This window comes from Mustela putorius, unplaced genomic scaffold, assembly GCF_011764305.1.
Source record: "Mustela putorius furo isolate JIRA1106 unplaced genomic scaffold, ASM1176430v1.1 tig00000179_pilon_pilon_pilon, whole genome shotgun sequence".
NCBI classification, from domain to species: Eukaryota; Metazoa; Chordata; class Mammalia; order Carnivora; family Mustelidae; genus Mustela; species Mustela putorius.
Genome location: NW_025421305.1, coordinates 9,624,089 through 9,648,228, shown reverse-complemented (window position 1 = coordinate 9,648,228; position 24,140 = coordinate 9,624,089). Strand labels below are relative to the sequence as shown.

The 24,140-nt window shown below is 37.4% G+C and overlaps 1 protein-coding gene across 6 annotated transcripts in view; it reads left to right on the top strand.

Annotated features, from left to right (window-relative positions):
- Positions 1 to 24,140, top strand: part of EPSTI1 (epithelial stromal interaction 1) — an 85,176-nt gene that overhangs the window by 53,842 nt on the left and 7,194 nt on the right. For 3 of the 6 annotated variants that reach the window (XM_013059830.2, XM_013059827.2, XM_013059829.2), the window contains 3 exons: positions 4,956 to 4,988; positions 7,093 to 7,176; positions 21,133 to 21,206. In XM_013059830.2, coding sequence (XP_012915284.2) covers positions 4,956 to 4,988; positions 7,093 to 7,176; positions 21,133 to 21,206 — 191 coding nt within the window. The remainder of the gene's footprint in view (positions 1 to 4,955; positions 4,989 to 7,092; positions 7,177 to 21,132; positions 21,207 to 24,140) is intronic. The other 3 variants (XM_013059828.2, XM_004759262.3, XM_045076634.1) reach the window with 2 other exon arrangements.

Sequence of the window (24,140 nt, the reverse complement as noted above, 5' to 3'; positions counted from 1 at the left end):
GCTCAAAAAAAATTTTTTCCCATTGCTGCTGTAATAAATGACTGCAAACTTAGTGGCTTAAGGCAGCACAGATTTATTCCATTACAGATCTGGACGTCAGAAGTCAGCAATGAGTATGAAGGGGCTAAATTAGCTTCTCCTGGAGGCTCGAGGCAGGCTCAAGGAATCCGTTCCTTGCTTCTTCTAGCTTCCCTTTGGCTACCGACACTCTGGCTGCTCAGCACGTGGCTGCATCTACTCTCTGCTTTCATCTTATGTCAGTTCCCTTTGACTTTCTTGCCTTCCTCCTGTAAGGACCCTTGTGATTACACTGGGCTCACATGGATTATCCAGGATCCTCTTCTATCTCAGAATCCTCCATTTCTGCAAAGTCCCTTTTGCTATAAGGTGACATTCACAGCTTCTAGGCATTGGGATGTGAACATCTTTGGGGTGCCATTATTCATTCTATCACATTCTCCTAGCTGTTTGTTATTTGGATTCATGTATCTCGTAATGTATAGATTACTATTGCTTGACTAATTAAGTTTAGATTTTGTTAATTTATTCCTTCCCTTCCATTCTCCTAAAATTCAGTATTTCATGCTTTCTCTTACTATGGCTACATAATTCTTTTCTCACTGTCAATCCAGTTAGTATACTTTGCATTTTCTTTCTTTTATGACTTCTCAAAAATTGTGTTTTAACATTTGCTTAGTTTCCTCTGAACATCTGACTGCCCTCCTTCAGATTTTTTTACTGTGCCAACAAGTGTCTCTGGTGCAAATTTCCGCACAATTTTCCATTTTGTTCCTGTGAGATAACCTGTCAATTTTGTTTTTTTTTCCCTCCTGGAACCAGCCCTTTTGCAGCACTCTTCTGCCTTAACCTGGACCGGTTGTTCATTTGGCCTCCTATACAGCTGTTGTTCTGGGACTTTCCTTTCACAAAATGGTCCTCAACCTCATCTATACATGGGAATCACCTGGGGGGTGTTTTAAAATTCACTGATGCCTGGGTTATAACCTCAGAGATCCTCTTGTATTATGGCCTGGGCTTCAGGGCATTTAAAGCTCTCCAGGTAATTCTAACGTGTAGCCTAGGATAAGGCTCGCTGTTTTAAGGTCATCCAGGGAATTGCTCTTATTTGTTTTCCTATGTTGGGTCTCCTATTTTCTATTTTCCTGTTTTATTTCTTTGTTTTGATGGAGCATATTATTTGGTGGCCTCCCCAGAGAAGAAGCATGCTCAGGTCATTGCATTTCTGAAACTATCTTTATTCAGTCCTCACACTTAGCTTGTAATTTTCTGGTAAGTATTCCAAATTAGAAATAATTTTCCTTCAGAATTCTGAAGGCATTGCTATTCTACGTTTGAGTATTGGTTCCTGAGAAATCCAAGGCTATTTGAATTTCAATCCTTATATATAAGGGCTCTACCCTGCTTCTCCTGGAAATATTTTAATATCTCCTTCCCCACCCCCAATCGGTATTCTGTAATTTTGAAATGATGTGTCCTAGTATGAGGGTCATTTATATTCATTTTCAGTCTGGAAACTCATTTCTAGTTCTAGGTTTTCTAGATTTTCTTGTGTCATTTCTTTCATTCATTTCCCTTCATGTTCTTTAAGGAATTCTTATTATTGAAATCCTAAGATTTATTTTCTTCTTTGTGGAAAAAAAATATTTTTCTCCTTTAATTTATCTTTGACTTTTTTTTTTCTCCTCCTTGGCATATTGGGTTAGACAAATCCCCAGTCCTTTCCCTCCTGAGTGTCTCCTTTCCTGTCATATGACTGCCACACACACACACACACACACACACACACATCTGCCAACAGATGTGTGGGGGCTTGCCTCATACCAACTAATTCTGTGACAACAGTCGGGGGTCCTATAGTTTAACTCAGTTCGGACACTATCTACCTGGAGGTTCCCACAGGTTAAGGGCTCAGTCCCACAACACTGCCCTCTCCTTCAGATGCCAAACTGCAAGTAGTAGGTCCTAGGTTACCCATAACTTCTGTCCAGCATGGCTACAAATTGTGGGTTCCCATGGCCCCCTTCCTGGGTTCCCTTAATTTTGTAGAATGGCTTAGTTCAAGGGAAACACTTACATACATTTACCAGTTTATTAAAGGATCTGATAAAGGATACAGATGAACAGCCAGATGAAGAGATGCAAAGAGTAAGGTCTGGGAGTGTTCTGAGCTGCAGGTGCTTTTGTCCCTGTGGGTTGGGATATGGTCACCCTCCCAGTGTGGATGTGTTCATCTACCTGGAAATTCCCAGAACCCTCATATTTTTGGGATTTTGTGAAGGCTTTGTCACATAGGCATGATCAATAATTAACCCCATATTCACCCCCTCTCCCCTTTCTGGAGGTTTGGAGGGGACAGATCTGGAAATTCCAAGTGTCTAATCATGGCTTGGTCTTTCTAGTGACCATTTCCCATCCAGTAGTCCATCCAGCAAGCCTCACTGGAAAAAAGATGCTATAATGCTCTTAACACTTAGGAATTTATATGGGTTTAGGAGCCCTGTGTAAGGGATGGAGTCAAAGAAATATGAACCCAAGAGATGCTCCTAATGCTCTTATCACTTAGGAAGTTACAAAGGTTAAAACCTTTGTTGATATCTGTGCCAGGAATGGGGGCAGAGATGTATGTGTGCATGTGTGTGTGTGTGTGTGTGTGTGTGTATGTGTGTGTGTGTGTGTGCACATTTATGTTTTCTGTTATCTCACACATTTTCTTAACTATCTTCTGAATATTTTACTGGCCGCCTTTGTGGAGAGGGAAGATATTTTTATTTTCCAGGAGCTTCTCTCTTCTTTGTTGCTTTTTAAAAATAGCAGCCTTGGGGCGCCTGGGTGGCTCAGTGGGTTAAAGCCTTTGCCTTCGGCTCAGGTCATGATCCCGGGGTCCTGGGATCAAGCCCCGCATCGGGCTCTCTGCTCGGTGGGGAGCCTGCTTCCTCCTCTCTCTGCCTGCCTCTCTGCCTACTTGTGATCTCTGTCTGTCAAATAAATAAAAATCTTTAAAAAATAATAGCAGCCTGTTCTTGTTTCATGGACAAAATATCACCTTCTGGCTCTCAGAGGACTCAGAGCAGGGAGCAGAGGATAACTTTGAAGAAGGGAGTCTGGAAGCTCACTACTCAGTATCCCGGACTTTATACAGTCCTTTCACTCTGCATCTGGGGTTTGACCACCATGAGCTTCCATGCTAGGTGTGCCTGGTTTAGTTTATCCAGAGAATACCCTTCTGATTTACTGTCAGAATTGGGAGAATTACTGGCTGAATTTCCAGGGTGGGAGCAGACAGAGGCACTTTACTATCTTTCATCCGTCGTCCTCACCAGCTGTTGCATCCTTCTTGGGCCCTCGTGTTACTCTGTGGAGAAAAGCGGCTTCTTGTGGGTATCCTCCATCCCAGCCAGCCAGCATGTCCTTTGTTTCGCTCTTTTCCTCTTTTTGCTTATTGTTTCTTAATCTTCCTAGGTTTTTGTCTGGGAATACAGATGTATCTTGGTTTCTGAATGTAGAGTTTGACTCATCTTTTCCTCTATTTGGGGTAATTTTTGAGAGAAGGATGGTGCAGAAACATATTTATTCCACCATCTTGAAATGGAAAACTAATGCTTGTCACGGGTTGAACTGTGGTCTCCCTGCCCACCCCAGAATTCATTTGTTAAAGCCCTGACCCTCTGTACCTCACAATGTGACTATTTGAGATTGAGTCTTTATAGAAATAATCAAAATAAAATGAGGTCATTAGGGTGGGCTGTAATATAACAGGAGACGTGTCCTTATAAAAGGGGAATCTGGACACAGAGACAAATGTGTATTCCATGAAGATGATGTGATAAGACAGGGAGAAGATGGCTATCTACAAGCCAAGGAGGGAGGCCTAGATCCTTCTCTCCAAGACTTCAGAAGGAACCAACATTAAAGATACCTTAATTTTTGAACTTCCAGTCTCTAGAACTGTGAGACAATAAATTTCTGTGTATTTAAGCCACCCAGACTGTGTACTTTGTTATGGCAGCCCTAACAAACAAATACCATGCTATTTTTCATTTGTTCACACAGTAAACTTCCCCCTGCTTCGTCTGATTCCTACTCGCTATTTTTCTTTTTTAAGATTTTATTTATTTATTTCAGAGAGAGAAAGAAAGCACAAGCAGGGAGAGGGAGAAGCAGACTCCCATGCTGAGAAGGGAGCCTGAGGTGGGGCTCAATCCCAGGACCCTGGGGTCATGACCTGAGCCAAAGGCAGACGCTTAACTGACTGAGCCACCCAGGTGCTCCCCTACTCACTCTTTAAAACACAACTTAATGTCAACCCATTTTGAGAAGGTGTTTGTTTGTTTGTTTGTTTGTTTCTTTCTTTTTTTTTTTTTTTAAAGATTTTATTTATTGATTTATTTGACAGAGAAAAAGCACCAGCAGGGGGAGCAGGAGACAGGGAGTGAAGCAGGCTAGGCTCCCTGCTGAGCAGGAAGCCTTATTTGGAGCTCCATCCCAGAACCCTGGAATCATGACCTGAGCTGAAGGCAGACACTTAAGCTACTGAACCACCTAGATGCCCCAAGAAGGTGTTCTGATCCAGTTTAATTAAATGTCCTTTTAGCTTCTTCTGTCATAATACCCATCATGCTGCACTGTAATCATCAGTTATCTTGTCTGACTTCCACACCAGGCTCTGATCACTTAAGGTCTGATATCATGTCTTATGAAGTGATTACACATAGTGGCTTGCATATTATTTATTGAACATATGTATTATAAGCATAGCTTTTGGGGAAGGGTGAGTTAAAATGTATATTTTGGTTGAATAACAAAAATTTAGTATTGATATTATATTAATACTTAGTGATAGAAAAATCATGTGAATACAATGACAGAAGTTGCAGGATTTAGAACTAAGAAAAATTGTGATCAAAAGTTCCCCCTCCCCCATTATTTTTGAACAGAAACTTCCTGTCCTGCCTGGGAATCACAGCTGGGTAAGCAAGAATTAGGATTCCAAGTAACTTTAAACTCTTCATAGTTGAAGAGCCATGTGACTTCCCAGTTTCTGTGGCCTTATAAATGACACTTTGTGACTAATCCCTGTCTTTTTTTTCTGAGTGAAAAACTAGGACCCCTATTCTGATAAAAGGCCAATAAAGTGGTTATGTTAAAAGGAAATTATACAAATAGAATTTAGATTTCTCACTCAACCATCATATCTGCTTTAACTAAATATTTTATTACTCCTTTTAATCTCTTGAGTAGAAGATGTGTGTCCCTGGTCCATTTTCCTCTTTCGGGTCTTATATGGAATATCTGTGATAAAGGCTAGCCTTCTCTAAGTAAAAAGAAGAGAACCACTCATTAGAGAACAACTCTCCACCTTCAGTGTCTTATCACAGTTCTCTTGTGCTTAGGATTTAGATAAGAGAAAATCCTAGGATATTTTTGCTTGTCTAATGAAGCAGGGTTTGAATGTGTGAGGGCTTCCTGAACACATCTGGAATTCCACTCCAGATGTAGTAGTACTGCTGTAGAAGGCCTCTCTCCCTTCCTGGCAAGTGCTTATTATTTGATGGAATGTAGGTTTTTATAGTGACAGAAAATGGGGGAATAAATTAAGAAGTGCTTGAAGAAAAATTATAGTAAGGCAGTGGGGGGCAGCCTTCATAAGCTTTATGGGTTATTAGTCCAAAGAACAAGGCCTGAAATACGTAGTATGCTGCCCTGATGCTGCTGGTAGTTTTATGGGAACAATGGCATTTCCTACATATTAGCTTATCAGGCTGCCCTCTCTACCTTACAGAGGGTGGGCTACAAATCACTGTGAGCCAAGAAAGTATACGACAAATGAACAGACAATATACTTGAAATCTCATAAATTCCAGAAGGCACGGTCACTATGCCAGTGTGTGAAACCCTGTCATGCTGGGTCAGTGGGACTAGAGGGCATCCTACTGTGTGTGCTGCTTCTCCCAACAAGGCCCCTTGAGGCTCTAATTCAGCCAGAAGTAATGACCCTTGTGCTTCTGAACAGCCTTTGTTTTCCTTCTCAGAAATAAAAATGAGCTTCAGGTACCGATGAAGGATGCAAAGACTTAGAAAGAAATGCATCTCTGGAATGTTATGGTATCAATCACCAGCTGACAGGCTATTTAATAGGCTACCATTAATGAGCAGTAGGTATGTCAGTGCTTCGAAAGTCACTGTCTTTGTTGCTTGTCTCTGAGATTAACTGATCAGCTACTTGGAGTCTATATAATTTACAGAAGAATATAGCTTTATTTGAGAGCAATATTTTTCCTAGGCAGGGCCCACATTTACATGTGTAAGGCCTTAGTTGAGTTCCCTATATGTTGAATACAACAGCATTTTAGCTGAGCAGCAAAGGAGTGGGAAAGGCTGAAGGAGGGACAGCCCAGGCAAGGAGGAGAATGGCAGAATCAGGGCTTCCGAGTCTGACGAGCTGCAACTGGAACTCCACTGTGGCCTTGTGGTCCGGTCAAATTAGTTCACATACCCAAGTCCATTTCCTTATCCACAAAATGAGGATAAAATCTACTTCATAGAATTTAAGGGTTAAATAAAGTACTAAAAATAAATGCCTGGCGATTTAATGCATTCGTGCTGTTGTAAATGAGGTAAAATCTATAGATTTTCCTCCTCCTTGATGGGCTTATTCTAAGTCAGTTTCATCGCCATGCTCTCTGCTTACCAGAGTCTAGTTAGAATTGATGTTAGTTGGAATATACTTGAAATAGAGGAAAGTTAAATATGTTTTTCAAATCCTTACAACTAGAAGAATAAACTATGTTGATTATCTCTGAGGGGTATTTTCTAAGCTTAATTAAACAAACATTTAGATCATCCTTTAAAATGTGCTGGATGATTATGCATATACTAGCCTTGTTTTTATATATCCCCTGGGACATCTTCAGACATATGCATAAATCACTCCATAAGCAAGTGTCTATGGAGAGCTTACTGTATGCTTGGTGTAGAGGTTGAGTTATTAGAACCAGTCCTGTGGTAGGCAGACTAGTATATTGTGGCAATGCTTTTCCCTATGATTTTTTTTTTTCTCCTATACATTTACAGGCCAGAAGCCGGGCTTATAAGGATTCTCTAAAGGAAGAAGAAAACAAAAAATTGCAAAAGATGAAGGAGGAACAACATCAGAAGGTACTCATAAGAACTTTTAGTCACTGCTAATTATCTGCTTGTAGTACTAGATAATTTTGAAGGTATTTCTGAACAAAAAAATTTACATACATGAAAATTATTTAAAAAAAGCATTAAAAATAAAAAGTGAGATTTGGGCATATTTTAAGAATATGATGGGGTGTGGTCAACTCTCATGGTACTTAGCTTCCTAAGGGGGCTGGAGTGTATCTGCTATAGGTGGGCCAGTAATTCAGAAGATAACCGAATACTCATGAACTTCTGATCTACAGAATATATCAATGTTGCTGTCATTTTTTCAACCCAAAGACATAGGAAACTATAGTGTTCAGAGAATACTATAATGCATAACAAATAGCCATAAAATGTTATGAAACTAGCTTAAATATTCACCTAAAAATACCCATAAAACAAGGATACTCTATACATGTACACAAATATATGAGGTATTCCAAATGTTTTGAGAATAGAAATGAGTGAAATGAATGCAGAGCCTCCTAAGAACAGTGCTTAAAGGGCAATTCGCATTAGAATATAAAATTTCTGGCATGAGAACTGAAAACATTCAATGTTGTGACTTGATGGTCACACCTGCCTTTTATACATTGCTCAGATGGGGCCAGAAGCTCCTCAGCATGGGATGAGAATGAACACCAGTGCTTAGCTCTATGGTACCACTTCATTCCATATCTTTTGTTTTTTAATTTTTTTTTATTTATAAAAGATTTTATTTATTTATTTGACAGAGAGAGAGATCACAAATAGGCAGAGAGACAGACAGAGAGAGAGAGATGAGGAGAAGCAGGCTCCCTGCTGAGCAGAGAGCCCCACACGGGACTCGATCCCAGGCCCCTGGGATCATGACCCGAGCCGAAGGCAGAGGCTTAACCCACTGAGCCACCCAGGCGCCCCTCATTCCATATCTTTTAAAGAACAAAATTAATTATTTAGGTAGTTGGACACCATTATCTTCCCCATCATTCTCATTTTCTAACTTCTCCTCTTGCCGTATTGGTGGTTGATAAATCCTGTCATTTCTTCCAGAATATCTCTCAAATTTATTTCTTTTTATACAATTAACTTGAATTCTAACTCTCATTTGATTTTTTTTGAGTTGATTTAAAATTTTTCCTTATGTCTCTGCTGTACAACATAACTTATTATAGCAATTATGTGTAAAATCACTTTATGAAATAGACTGTATGTAACTAATTGGCACTGCTATAATTTGACCCTTTTGAGTGCTATCCTCCTTCCAGCAATGGTCAAGCCCTTACTCATTGTTCCCATCAGCATATCTTATAGAGGACTTGTGTCACTCAACTGCTTTGTGCATAGCAGATAATAATTAAATCACTGGAAGAAATAATTTAAGTAGTAAATTTAGTTACTGAGCTACTATGTAAACAATGAAGAAACCAAGAAAAATTTTTATTCCTTTATGGTTTTTTTTAAAACATCTTTTTGTTTTGCCAAAGGCCTCATATTGAAATCCACAATTTAATAATTAATATAGTAAGATTCTAAAGCAATTAGCATGTAGAAGCTAAGTCCAATATACACTCATGTTTTATTTTCAATAAGTCTGTGAAGTGACATGTAAATGTTAGTCTATTTTTGTGACCTTTTAACTTAATATCCAGTCCTGAGGTACTTAGATACTGAGGAGAATGTTGTGAAGTTGGTATAAGATATACTTATATAAAAACAACTTTTAGTGAATTTTAAATAGTACTTTATAAGGTTTGGTGGAATATTTACAACGTAAAAACCATTAAAAGTAGAACATTTCACAAAGAGAATGCTCAACAGATTAGAAAATCAGATCTGGGATTTAATTTTCAGGTTGAGCAGTTATTTTAAACAGTGAAAATCAAGCTTTTTATTTCTTAATCTTGTTTTTCTTCTAGAGTTAGACAAATATTGATACATATTTTCTGGTTATTGATTGAGCATATTTTTTGCATAAATTATTTCCCTTTACTTACTGTAGCTTTCAGTAAAATGAATAATTTTGGCATACACATAATCCCATCATTAGAGTTTTCAATAACAGTAGAATAGAGAAGGGTAGTTACCTTATTTTTATTTCTCTTCCTTTTTGTTCAGTCTGTTGTTTACATGTCTCTGAAGGCATTTCCTGATTGGTAGAGTCTCTCATTCTATATCACTTCTAAGATTTAGCTTAAGAAAACAAGCATCAGGTTTATGCTAAGAAGATACAGAAAAAAACAAACAAACCCAGACGTATAACATCACATCTATTCATGTGTTTATTTATTTCAGTCATTCAACAAATACTTAGTGAATACCCACGATGAAGTGATTCATAAGCAGATAATCTAGGTTAAGTTGAGGTGATAGCACATTTATTTTGCTTTGTGTATCTCTTTCACACTCTTTCATTACTCTGATCTCTGGACACAGTAAGTTCTTCCTTAAGGTTAGCCTATATATATTTTACATTTAATTCAGTTTTCTCTTCATACAAAAACTTATTTATAATTCCCCTTTTCTCCTATATACTCAATATGTTCTTCTCATCTGACTACATTTTTGTTGTGGCAAACAAATACATTCACTCTTGCTTTTCTAAAATAACCCCTTCCTTGATTCTGCTATCCTTAGAGATACTATTTTTTCTGTTTCTACTGGAAAAAAAAAGACAAAGGTAATTTTACTATAATCACATCTTTATTATTAATTTTGCCCTTTCTTCCTTATGTTCTGATTTATATTTAGAAGTGCTCATACTGAAACCTCTCCAAAGGTAAACTCCTTCTGATCATTCAATTCAGTGGTCATTTTGCAATCCCCATCTCCCTGTAACTCTGTAACAGTATTTAATATCAGTTTGAAGTTTTCCTTTTCTAGCTTTTTTTTTTTTTTCCTGGTGGATCTATCTCAGAGTAATCTGTCCCAGTATCCAACCATCCATCCTATCAACAAACATGTATTGAACTCCTACTATATTTGGAGCCTTTTGCAAGATGCTAGAGGTTCAATGAAGAACAGGACGTCAGGGATCTTCACAAAGTTTGCTTCTTAATGGAGGAGACAGACAATTAAAAGGAGACAAAGAAATAAACAACTGCATTTTTAATTTATGGCAACCAATCACTTTGCAGTAATTAATGCTGCAAAGAAGGAAATTGCGCATTGTGATAACTTCAGGGTGGCTTATTGAATACTGTTGATTACCTACCTTTCTCCTAAAACCCTGGGTTCTTTTTTTTTTCTCTCATGTATACATCCTACTTAGCATAGCCCATGTTTCAGAGAAGGCAGGCATATCCAAGGCCCAGGGATCTATTCCCAAAGGGTCTAACTGCTCGTGGGTATTCCATTCTCCTCAACTGTTAACTGACTTAGCTATGGGCACAGGAAATTGTTCCAACCAATGAGACTTAATGGAAGTCTGTTGTTCAGTACAGATTTTTGCCATTATGAAATATACTAGTCTTCCCATTTAATAATTTTCAGCTTGATTTTTTTTTTTTTGCCTTTTTATTTTGTCTGATTCTAATATTTTCTTTTAGCTTTTTTGTCTGAATTTATACAGCGATTTCCTTTTCCATCACTTAATTTAACCTCTCTGTGTCTTTTGTCTTAAATTATATTTCTGGTGACGAAAGTAGCTGTTCTTCCTTTTACCCCGTTTCATGGTTCCTTTTAATTTAATATATTCTCACTTATTGTGATGACTAGTGCATTTGTACAAATTCTTGCTGCTTAATTTGCTTTTTAGCTATATTTTCTTTCTTGTTTTCTGTTCTCTGTTTTTTTTGACTTTCTGAATTTTTTCTGTTCAATTTTTTTTTTCCTTTCCTCCTTCTTTTCTCTCCTGTCTTTCCCTCTCTCCTCCCCTCCCTAGTGGTAAGAAATTTCAGTGTTTTGTTTTTGACCTTGTATGACCTTTGGTCTATTTAATTGCAAATAGATTTTGGAGTCTGAGAACTGTTCTTTAAATCTCATATTGTTTTCCTTATACTTCTATCTGTTCGGCCTTTTTCATTACATTCTGGGAGAAATCTTTAATTAGATCACCCTGCTTACTAATTTATTTCATAAGTTTCCATTCTGCTTATTTGGCACTTGTATTGAATTTATTTACCAAGACTGCTGACTTTTTCACAGCAATATTATGCTTTATAAGCACCATCTTCTTTCTGATTTCTTCATTGATGGTAATTACACAAACATTAAAGTTTTCTGTTTACCATTTTAACTTTTTTTCCCTTTCCATTTAAAGTTTTATCTCCTGTGATTTTCTTTCTCGACTATATGATTCTTGGTCATCTTGTTTCTTTGGGCATGCTGCCAAATGAGGTATTTAGGAGCTTGTCATCTGGGAGTAGTAGCCTCTTTTTCTCCTCTAGTCAAGTCGGTACCTGGGACACTGTCCTGTTTCTCTGAGCCCAGATATCCCTCCTCCATTCACTGGTTACCCAGTGGCCCATGTCTGGGCTGTCTGCTGTGTAGTGCAAGTGTGGGAGGAAAAAGAGCCCACGGCCAAGCTGCTCTCAATGAACTTCTCCAACTCATCCTTTTCATGACTACCTCAGTATTACCTCTCAGAGCTCTTTCAGAGGCACAGCTAACTCAGCTCAGCTTATCCTGCACATTTGTTTCCCTGTGTAATTTATCCTGTCTCTTTTCTACTATTCAGAAACTTAAATAGATTTCCAATAGGCCAGTTGCACTTTTTGCATGTTTATTCACTTTTTATAGTCATTTGGAAAGTAAAAACAAGCCAAAAAATAGGAGAATACTGAAATAATTGGGTGACAAAGAAAATTATTATAGAATATATAAAAAATTATGAGAGCATTTTATGGGGAATGCGTACAAAATTGTATTCTGAGACATTGTACTCAGAAAAGAAGAATCATAACTTTTAAATCCAATCAGTATTAAGAAAGAAATGAATTAAGCATCCAATCTAAGAACTCAGAACATGAACCATAAAGGATAGTGAAGGCAGTAATTAAGATAAGAACAGAAATTAATAATAACTTCAAGAAACAGCTGTTATAAAAATCCAACAGCTTGTTTTTTGATAAGGTCAACAAAATGAACAAATCTATGGCAAGTCTAATCAAGAAGAGATCAGTAAAAATGCAAATACACAACATTAGAAATGAGGAGCCAGAACCATAGATTTGGAAAAGATTAAGCTTATATTATTGTAGATAGTGCTATGCTAATAAATCAAATATGGGGATTAAGTGAATGATTTTACAGGGAAATATAAAACTCAAATGATTCAGAGTTAAAACAAATAAAGACAAATGAAAATGCAAGTGATTTCTAAAGTTTTCTCTTTCTAAAGAGATTTCTAAAGTATTCTCCCTTAACAAGCTAAACTTGGAAAATTTTACAGAAAATTCATTGGGATTTTCAAGGAACAGTATTTTTTCCTATGCTTTAGGAACAACTTGCTTTAAGGTTGTTTCAGAGCAAGGAAAAGATGAAGTAATTTAGAATTAATATTGAACTGTACTCTCCAAGATGTCACTGCCTGATAAAGAGAACACACACACATAGAAACTTATAGAGGTTAAATTTGAAAGAAAATTCTAGTTAATGGTATTTTTTCCTCTTAACTAATTTACCAAGGCAAAGTAAGATTTATTCTAGGAATGTGAAGGTGACTGACTATATATTATAACTTTTTATATCTTTTCACTACAGGATAGGTCATGAAAGAAAATCCAATGGACCTCCTCTTTAGCTATTAAAAAAAAAGGCATTGATAAATTTTAATCTCTGTTACTAATTTAAAAATAACAAAAACAAATACGGTGAACTAGAAATTTAAAAGGTTGTGTTAAGATACATGCAGTCAGAAAAGAAGAATCAGAAAAGAAGAATCATAACTTTTAAATCCAATCAGTATTAAGAAAGAAATGAATTAAGCATCCAATCTAAGAACTCAGAACATGAACCATAAAGGATAGTGAAGGCAGCTTATCCTGCACAATAACCGACATTAACTCAATGGTAAAATACTATAGCAGTGAACAATATTAGGACATCTTCAACTCCTACTACCAACCAGTATCCGGACCTGGAAATTCTAACCTAGTTTGTAAAGTTATTTGATGGAAAACTATTTTTTTTTTAACTTAAAACTCTTAATACAGTATGGAACAAGATTTGGGAGTTATCATAACCAACTCGATAGGACAAAAAAAAAAAACAAAAAACGGAGCTTTTCTAATTACTGAAAATAAGTAAAACTATTTTTGGGTGAGAACAATTTGCCTGCACAACCTGAGGGAATCAACTGAAAAATGATTAGAACAAATGGAATTAAATTAAAAAGTTAAAAATACAGCAGGAATCAAGAACTTTCTCAAATATTAGCAAACATCAATTAAAAAATAAAATGGAATAAAAAGGCCTTATCAAAAAGATATGTAACTTGCATATGTGACTTGCAACCATGTAAACGCAGTGTTCAATTTTTAAAAAAATAAACAAGCCAAAAAAACTCCCCAAATCTCCTATTATCTGTAAGTGTCAGTTTGAATAATGTAGAGATGGATGTTGCTCCTGCGTGGTAAGATTCGATATTGTAGTAACTGTAGTTCTATCCATATTAATTTGTGAGATGTGTGCAATTCCAATAAGATTTTCAGGGGAATGAGGTGGTTTGAAAAACTATTCCTACATTTCAACCATGAGAATAATCACAAAATTAAATAAGAAGCTTTACAAAAATATGGATAATAATTTGTGTGTTTGCTGGGGCAAGGAGAGTATACAGAATTAGCTATTAAAAAATACCTCAAACACCCTCATACTGCCGTTTGTAAGAAGTGAACTGAAAAGGACTCTTTGACAACATCAAATGAGAGTTTCCAAAATGTGAAAGTATTAGATATAAAAGGTCTAAGTTTGTTCTGCAGAAATAATCAGAAATCAGAAATGTACATAAGATGTACATATAACATTGTGGTTTTTAAAAAATATTACTGGAAGGTTTGAAAGTTTGTTCAAGGATAGAGGATTGAGGATTTTGAAGTTTGGAATACCATGCAGCAACTGCTACTGTGTCTGAATGATACAGGCATATGATCACCTATATAACAATGAAAAAAAATTATAAAATAGACTCCAGGCAAGTTCTGAAACATGCCCCTTCTTATTGTGCTCTGTGGAAATTACTTCATCCCTCTAAGCCTTATTATGTATGATAGTTATTTACCTCATGATACTGATTCTAGGACCAAATGAGAGAAAAGCCTGTAGAAAGTTTATCTTAGTGGCTGGCATGTGGTAAGCCTACAAATGTGACCTGAGCTGCTGATAAGAAGTTATAATCTGTGTGTATAAAATCAAGAAATGAAGAAATTGACATGTTATTCCTGGGTAGAGAGATTTTATGTGTGATTATTATGTCTTCCTTTACTTTTTTATTTTTTAAAAAGATTTTATTTATTTGAGAGAGAGAAAATGAGAGCATGAGCAGGGGGAAGGGCAGAGAGGGAGAAGGAGATGGAGAAGAGGGATTCTGCCTTGGGGCTCAATCCCAAGACCCTTGGGTCATGACCTGAGCCAAAGGTAGATGCTTAACCAACTGAGCCACCCAGGTGCCTCCATGTCTTCCTTTATAGTTTCTGTACTTTTTATACTTTCCACAATGAATAAGTAACTTTCAGGAGAAATCTTTTTTAAAAGAATCAAGTTGGGGTACCTGAGTGGCTCAGTGGTTAATACTCTGTCTTTGGCTCAGGTCATAATCTCAGGGTCCTGGGATCAAGCCCTGCATTGGGCTCTCTGCTTAGTGGGGAGCCTGCTTCCCCCTCTCTCTTTGCCTACTTGTGATCTCTCTCTCTCTGTCAAATAAATAAATAAAATCTTTAAAAGATAAAAGAAGAAAGTTGATAGGATGTATTTCTGGGTTGGGAGCTAGAGAGCTGGGGATTCAATGATTATTATAGCTGGAAGTCCATTTCTCTATATATTAAAATGGTAGAACTAAAATAATTAATGAATGGAGAACACACATTAATAATGCTATTTTTTACTCCCCTACTTCACCCATTAATATTTCCTTCTTTTGACTTGGTTGTCTCCTCTTAATTTTTTGAAGTGCTTTCCACTTTTTTTCCTTAGTGAATCCATCTTTGTCCTTCTGGGCAAAGATATTGCTGTGAGGAGCCCCCAAATCAGGACTTCTCTCAACTGTCCCCTCCCATAAAGCTCCCCTCGTGTATTAAAAAGCATTCAAAGAAAGGGGTCCTTTAACATCTGTGGCATCAACTCTCCTTCCACTATCCTTTCCTCTTGAGTTGAGAGACCATCCTCCCCTGGGAGAAGCTTATCCTAGCCAGGCGATGACACTTTAATGTTTACATGAAGCAGTCAAGCTGAACCATGTGGGAACACCCCTCGCTGGGATTCAGACATGATTTCAAAATGACCCTCTCTTACTCTTCAGTGACTGCATGACAGCCATGCTCTGGGGCATCCCTTTCACTCTGGCCACACCAGGTTTCTCCAGTGTCCTGCTTGCACAGACCTGGCTGTCATGTGGTTGACCCTTTGGCACACTGGACCACAGAGAAGTGCCTTCTACAACCTCGGGCAGGAAATGGTGAGCTCTCTACTTGTTGTTGTTAGCTTGGGCGCCAGTGCTGATCTTTGGTACCTCCTGTAGCTCCCCAGCCAAGCAGCCTGTCCCCTAGTGACAGCAACCCTACCTGAGGGGTGAGCCAAGGCAGAGGCATGGTTTGCTGTGTTGTCACATTTACCGATCCCATTTTGGGCAGTATTTACAGAAGATTCTGCTCTTAGCATCTCCAGGATGTTATCTTACTTTATCCTATTACTTCAGTGCCCTCTTTGAAGGCAGCTCTGTCTGAATGGAGCGAGATGTGGAAAGCAGCGAGAAGACATGGTCTCTGTCCTCTGGGAGCCTTCATGACCCAGGCATACTGTTGCACAACAATTTGCTCCTGGGTTCTCTGCACCCTTTCCACTGTAGCCTCAGGTCCTGTTGTTTGAACTGGTGTTCAGCAGTACATTTCTTTGTGCTTCGTCTTGGAGTTGTACCTGCGTCTGTCTCCCTCATTACATTATGGTTTCCGTCAAAGTGGAGCTGTCTATTTCCATCTGTACCTTCCGCATGAATCCAGGTGTCTAGAAAACAGTTGGTGCTTAACAAATTTGTGTTGAGTGGGACAGGCTTGATGGTTTCTCAGACGCTATGCGTCCTATTCCTCCTGTTTAAAGTGTTTTGATTTCCTTAATGTCCAAAGCTCAGTCCTTGGAACCAGAACAACTTATTTGTATCTGTCCAACTAGATATTGCACTTCTGGATGAAAAACCAGTAAATGAACCAAGGATATGCTTATAAGGCATGCGGACGCATCTGCAATGGCTGTCAATTCAGCAGAACAAATTAATTAGTTGAAATTATCCTTCGTGCTACCAAAGGAAAACCAGCCTTTCTCTAATAAATATGCTTTGCTAGATACAGAATAATAATCCTGAGTGCGGCATTGCCAGAGCCTCCCCTCTGCCATCTGGAGTGATGTTCCTGCATGGTGATGCCTCATCAGCTCTGTCCCGGTTTCTGTCCTGCTCTGGGTTTTCTCCTCTCCCTGTCCTTACTCTGTCATAGGATAATGTGTGTCACTCTCTCCCTGTCCTCTTTTCTTCCCACTGGGCAGTTCTTGGCTTCCTAATGGAGCGTTTTGCTTTTTAACATCTTTACATATGAAAAACTATGTATTTATTAAGATTTTTAAAAAGAGGAAAATATAAAGAATGAGAAATAGTCTCCCATGTGGAGAAACCTCTGTTGATGGTATGAGGAAGTAATGTGAGCACAAGGATCAAAAGTTAGAAAGCAAGAATTACATGCGGTGTTAAAGCTGCTTGCCCTGCCTATCCACCTTCCATGCTTCTTACCCCAGTGATAATTACAGTTAACATTTTGGTGTATGTTTTTTATAAAATTATTTTAAATGTGATACACATCTGTATATAAAAGTTGAAATCAATGTGCATGTATCTTTTCTATTTATATGGAATAGTCCCAAGAAAACTGCTCTGAAATTACTTTTTTTTCCCCTCTATTTGTCTCAGGGGAAGTTTTTTGTGTATTTGACACAGAATGTTACATTAGTTTCAAGTGTACAACTTAGTAAATTAACAAATTTATACCCATGCTAGGTTCACCACAGGCGTGGCTACCATCTGTCCTGATACATCAGTATCACAATATCATTGACTGAATTCCTTATGCTTTGTTTTTTATTCCTGTGACATGATTATTCATTCCATTACTGGAAGCTTTCTCCCATTTTGCCCAACCCACCACCCTCCTCCTCTCTGGCAAATGCTCAGTTTGTTCTCTGAAACTTTTATTACTTAATGTATCTTAGTGATCCCTCTACTGGTGCCTCCCCTTCTCTCCCATCTGCCTTATTCTTTGTATCTCCTGCATAGTATTCCATTGTGTAAATGCTTTAACTTACTGGTACAGTTCCTTATTAATGGACACTAAGACTTACTCTTGATCTTACATTTTTCAAAAATTCAATTATGTAAGTTCAATAGTGAACTTACATAATTCAATAATAATAATAATAATGATAATATATCCAACTGTAACTATTCCTATATGTGTATCTCTGAACAGTTCTACAAAAGACATGTACATTTTACATGTTGCTGGTTGTTGCCAAATTGTCCTCCAAAAACGAAATCAGTTTTCACTAATTTAGGTATGCCACAAAAGTGCTTGACTATACTTGTTTTTCTGTTGATCTTTTCTAATTTTTTTCCATTATGATTGAAAAATTTTATCTCATTGTTCTGATTTTTATTTCTTTGATTGTGTGTGAATGTATCATGACCATTTTGAATTTATAAGCAATCTGTACTTTGTGAATTTTTCCTTCCTCTTCTTTGGTCCTTTCTGTTTGGTGGTTGTTTTTTTCTCACTAGTTTATATGAGGTCTTAACCACCTCCTCAAGCCTCCCCAGAATCTTCATCTAAAATAGCAACTGAGTCTCACATCAGTGTGTTTAATCCTCCACATAGGATTACAACTGGATATATTTTTCACTTGTTTTGGGGTTTCCTCTTTTCTAGAGTAGAAACTCTTAAGGAGAAAGGTTCTCCTCTATCTTGTTCATTATTATATCCCTGTCATAGAGATCCAAGCCTGGCTCATAATAAGCAGTCAGAAGTTGTTGAATGAGTGAAATAATAATTGAATTTGTCTATATGTGTTACAAAAAGTTTTTAAGTTTGTTTTCTAATTTTGTTTAAGCTATTAAGCTATTTTTCCCAATGAAAGCTTTGAATTTTCATACAGCCAAATTTATCAATCATTTTCCTTTATGATTTCTGAACTTTTCTTGCTCTACACCTATAAATAAATACACTCATGCCTCCTTTGAAAATTCCTGTGGCTCCATCTTTTAAGTTAAAATCTTAGACCTTGGAGCACCTGGGTGGCTTAGTCATTAAACATCTGCCTTCAGCTCATGCCATGATCTCAGGGTCTTGGGATCGAGCCCCACATGGGGGCTCCCTGCTCAGTGGGAAGCCTGCTTCTCCCTCTCCCCCTGCTTGTATTCTCTCTCTTGCTGTCTCTCTTTCTGTCAAATAAATAAATAAAATCTTAGAAAAAACTCAGATCGCTATAAAATTTATTTTTATATTAAAAATTTTTAAAGATTTATTTATTTATTTTAGAGGGAGGGAGAGAGAGAGAGAGAGAGCGCATGAGCAGTAGTAGGAAGGGAGAGGGAGAGAGAATCTCAGGCAGACTCCACACTGAGCCTGGATTCCCAAATAGGGCTCGATTTCAGAACCCTGAGATCACAACCTGAACTAAAACCAAGTGCTGGAAGCTTAACAGACTGCACCACCCAGGAGCAACCCCTCCCCACCCACACCAAAATTCTTTTAAAGCCATAACCCAGTAAGAGCAAAATAACAGGTTGGAGACTACAGCAAAGAAAAGGAACCATCAGAATTTCAGAAGCTGAACCACAGAGCTAGGGAAAGCCCAAACTTATTTGCAAGAAGTAGTAAGTTGTGAGTTGAAGCAGTCCCAATGCAGTTCTTTAACTGGGGTACCAGCTACTTTGAGGGCTGGTGTTGAAGAGACAAGGATGACTTGGAAGTCTAAAGACTTGGAAGTCTAAAGCCGTAGGACCCTTGGAGCCCCTCCCTTGCCACTGAACTTTGGAAAACACTGTAAGGATGAGGGCTGAGGATGGTGATATAGTGAGAAGGGAGGTTGGGGTTGGGATGGGGGTTGTAATAGAGCCCCAAATCTTCCACAGTAGGAAGGCAAAAGATAGTATCTTTTTTCAAAGTTAAGAAATAGAATATACATACTATTAAGAAAGAGGTAACTGACAGATGAAACCACACACATGAACTGAAAGTGATTTTGGTGTCAATGGGGGAGGATAGGAACTTCTTTTATTTTAGTGTAAGGTTTGGTAGTACTAATAAGTAGCTCTCTTACTTGGTAGCCTTTTAAAAACTATGTTCATATATTTTAGTGACAAAAAATAAAATAAAATTATTTTATGCCATTGTAGGAAAGTGAGTCTCTAGCACAAGGCCTGGCATCTACTGCATAAATGCCCATACAATGATTGAGTGAATATTAATTTATTTAGAAAACCTGCTGATTTTTTTCCTTTGGTGGTGGTGCTAGATAGTAACTGGAATTAAATAATGTGCTTTAGGGATTGATGAGTAATATATTTGTAATATCACAGTATATGAAACCTGTCTCTTTGTTTTGGGGATGGTGGAATGTTAGAAGGCCTTTAAATAAAGTTAAAAAATAAAATGTCAATCTGAACTTTGAATTTATTTTATAATTTTATTTTATTTTTTAAAAATATTTTATTTATTTATTTGACAGACAGAGAGATCACAAGTAGGCAGAAAGGCAGGCAGAGGGAGAGGAGGAAGCAGGCTCCCTGCCAACCAGAGAGCCTGATGCAGGGCTTGATCCCAGGACTCCGAGACCATGACCTGAGCCAAAGGCAGAGGCCTAACCCACTGAGCCACCCAGGAACCCCTATTTTATACGTTTTATCAAGGACATTTTGTGCTTAAAAAAAAAAAAAATACACGTGTTGGCATGTGTTTATTAGTATTTTCTCCACTAGAAAATTCTCTGACTCAGGCCCTAATTTATGACATGGTTCTGGTAATTCTCATCCCTCTGCCTTTTCCTGTCTTTGAAAAGAGGTTAAAAAATCAGTCTGCTTCAAGGAAGGCAATTGAATACTAGAGAAATGCTAGCACCTAGTTCTTTGGCTTAACACCATAAACAGAGTAAGTTGAAGGTGATAATCTGAATGTCAGACGCAGAGATTTAGTTGTAGTAACATGATCTCACCGAAGCAATGTATCCCCTCCAGGGAGTCCAAAGTTCCGCTGATGTTAGAAGTAACTAGTCAATAATAGGTAAGTTGATTATTCTCCAGGAGGGAGGATATTTTACTAAGGGAGTTTCACTACAGAATTGAGATCAGCATTTATTTGTAAGTTGCTATACATTCGTTGGGAAAGAAATGCTAGAGAAATACCAGGAAATAGTATTGTGTGACATTTCTTGAAGAACTGATTTGATTTTTCTTTGGAAGACATAGGTGAGTTTGACTTATATTGTATTTTCTTCTGTGTATGTTGTACCTATTAGTCCAATATCTTGAGCATGCACATTGGCGTTTTAATCTTACAATTTTATACTCCCAGAGCTATTGTTTGACTAAGGTACAATTATTTTTGCTACCTAATTACATAAGAACATAATTTCACATGGAAATGGTACTTAAGTAAAAGTTTCAAAAATGAAATAGTATACCATCTCAGGTTAAATATGTAATTGATTTGGGTATCTTATGTACAATGATGTTAATTGAAAGCCATATTTTAAATTTTTTATTGTTCTTAGAGTGAATTACTGGAATTTAAGCGACAGCAACAGGAGGAAGAAAGGACCAAAACTCACCAAGCTGAACACAGGAGGTATAAATGGCTAATAAAATAAGCATCCTTGATTAAAATAACTACCTATAAAGTTTTTGCAATGTTTTAAGAAAGTACTATAATCATACTGAGTATGGTTTTGGAATCTATATTACCTTTGTAACTTTATATTATTGGGGCATGTTATGTATGTGAGGATGACAACTGCTATATATGTATACACATATACATACACATACACTAGCTGATTTTTCATACATAGACATAAAATATCCAGCTTTTCTGGGGAGGTGGCAAAAATTCATACTAGAAAACAGAATCATGCTGTCAAGCTATGTGTTTATTTAGGTGACACTTAATTTGCCTCCCATGGGACAAAGTATCATTACTTTGAGATGATCTTTTACTATTTGTACACAACTTTAGAGTAATAACTGAATTCGTATAGAGGGTGAGATACTCATACTTGAATACGAAAGGTCAGACAAGAACTATTTTATATTGACTAACATATTAGGAAAAATATCTTAAAATAGAAACCATTAAACAATTTTTAACATTGTAAGTACTCTTATTCCTAATATCAGACATTAAGAGTACCCAGTAAAATATCATGTTGATGTTCAGCCATTGCTAATAACCTCCATATCTATCATTATTCTAGGATTTTCCGGGGGGGGGGGGGCGCTTGGTTTATCTGAGTTTATTGCAATGTGCTTGAGAATCTCAGAAGAATTTAAAGGGTTTCATGATCTAAGAGAGCAAATTCTTTTGAAACTGAGTGGTGTCACTTATACGTTTAACCTTCCCATTGTTGCTAATGTGTATTTTTTTAGTTGTGGTGGTTTCATTTTTTAATTGAGAATTTACAGAGTGTTAATGGAAGCTCCCAATTCTGCTGAAGCTGTGAACTATGGTTGGGTACTCATATTTTTTTGACCTGATTATTTTACTTACATAGTCAATCAAAATATTTTTAAAATGTCAATTGTGAATTTAGATGGTTTTCTCTGACTAAAAGAAAACATCAGAATTCTGATGCATTGGTTAGGCTATTTTTGGGGGTGAGAGGTAGCAATTACTGCTACCTTTTTTTTCTTATGGTTTTTCTCATTTTCTAAAAACTTTTTTTTTTTTTTGAAGATTTTATTTATTTGACAGAGAGAGCACAAGCAGGGGGACAGCAGGCAGAGGGAAAGGGAGAAGCAGGCTCCTCACTGAGCAGGGAGCCCAATGTGAGACTTGATCCCAGGATCCTCGGACCATGACCTGAGCCGAAGACAGACATTTAACCGACTGAGCCACTCAAGTGCCCCTGGTTCTTCTCATTTTCTCTTTAAAATTCTTTCTACTAAAAAAACCATTTCTTTAACACTGGTTGTTAGTAGTAGCCAGTTATTTCTCTGGATTTCTGAGGATTGAGGATTGATTAGATTGTAAAGGTTTAAGCATCTTAAAGATAGTGCGATATGTTACATTAATGGGCCCTCTTGGCTAAGAAATTCATGTTCAGTGGGCATCCAATAAAAACGCAAGTTATTTGGTAAGAGGTAGAAAGGATTAATTCTTTGTGGGAAACTTGACCCTCATTCTTTATTTCCATAATACTGGATACCTAAATCTTGGTGGGGTTATTTATTTTCTATACATTATTTTCTCTTTTTATTGATTCTAGTTAAATATAGATGCAAATTTAATCTAAGAGGAAATCTCTCCAGGTAATAACCTCAGTAACCAGTTTTGAGGTAACTGATCAAGTTTTTGAGCACATATTTTATGTTCTCAGTCAGTTTTTGAGGAGAGCATATGTTTATATTGCCCTTTAGAGTTTAAAGTAAGCTCTTGCATGTTAAATGAAAATACTCATTCAATAGCCTCTGAACGACTAAAATCCGTGACTATTCCGGCGGAGGGCAACAGCACTAACTCTGTGTATATGTGTGTGCATGCACACACACTCATTTGTGTGTGTGTGTGTAAGGGCCATAAGTTAGATTTTCTCCAGGTATATAATTTTATTAGAGTCAAAAAGACAACATGTATTCTACCATTTAGAAGTTGACATAGCAGAAAACCCAACTCTGAGTTTTGTAACGGAAAGCTTGTGGAATTCCTCACAAGCTTTTCAATGCATCCTATATTGATTGAGCCTGGCTGCACCTGAACCTGACCCATGGTAACTTTCTGAGAGAAGAAAGTTGAAACTTCAGAGAGAAAAGACAAAGCACGGGGGTCAAGGACTTGAAAAGATCTGAACTATGAGTTGAAAAGTGGAGTGAACTGAACTGATTTACTGAAACTTGAATCATCCTTAAATAGTAGTTTTTATCCATATTAACTCTTAGAAGAAAAGCCAGAGCAGTGATTTGACAGCAATAAAATGTATGTTCTTTCTAACACTAGTAAACAAATCTATAAGCTGGTACTTTTTTCTTGTCTTTGAATTCTCAATAGGAATTGAGAAAAAACACAATCTCTTTACCACCTATGGGCTCTTGTCGACCCACTGTGCTGTCATCCTAGTAACTGATGGCCAAAAGTGAATTGTACCACCTGTGTCCATGATAAGACAGTGTGTGAACGAACTGAGAGCTGTGGACATTGGGCCATTTTACAGCCTATACTCACCACCATTGGTGGTTTCTTGATGCAGCTGTAGTCACAGAAGCAGGCAGATATGGGGACCACCACGCACCTGGATGATCATTCATTCTCTTCTTACCTATCAGGACAAGGCTCTGTGGAGGTTTTGTTCTAGGCGTTGGGAATAGGCATAAAATAGCAGAGAACATCCCTAACTACATGGAAATTACAATCTGGAGAAGAGAAATAGAAGTCAACAAGTTAACAGCAAGAGTATTTCAGACAATGATATGTACTTTGAGGAGAGAGATTGAAGGTGGTAGTCCCCATGAAGAGGTAACATCAAAGGACAAGAGCCAGTCACATTGTAGATATCCCCTATTATTAGGT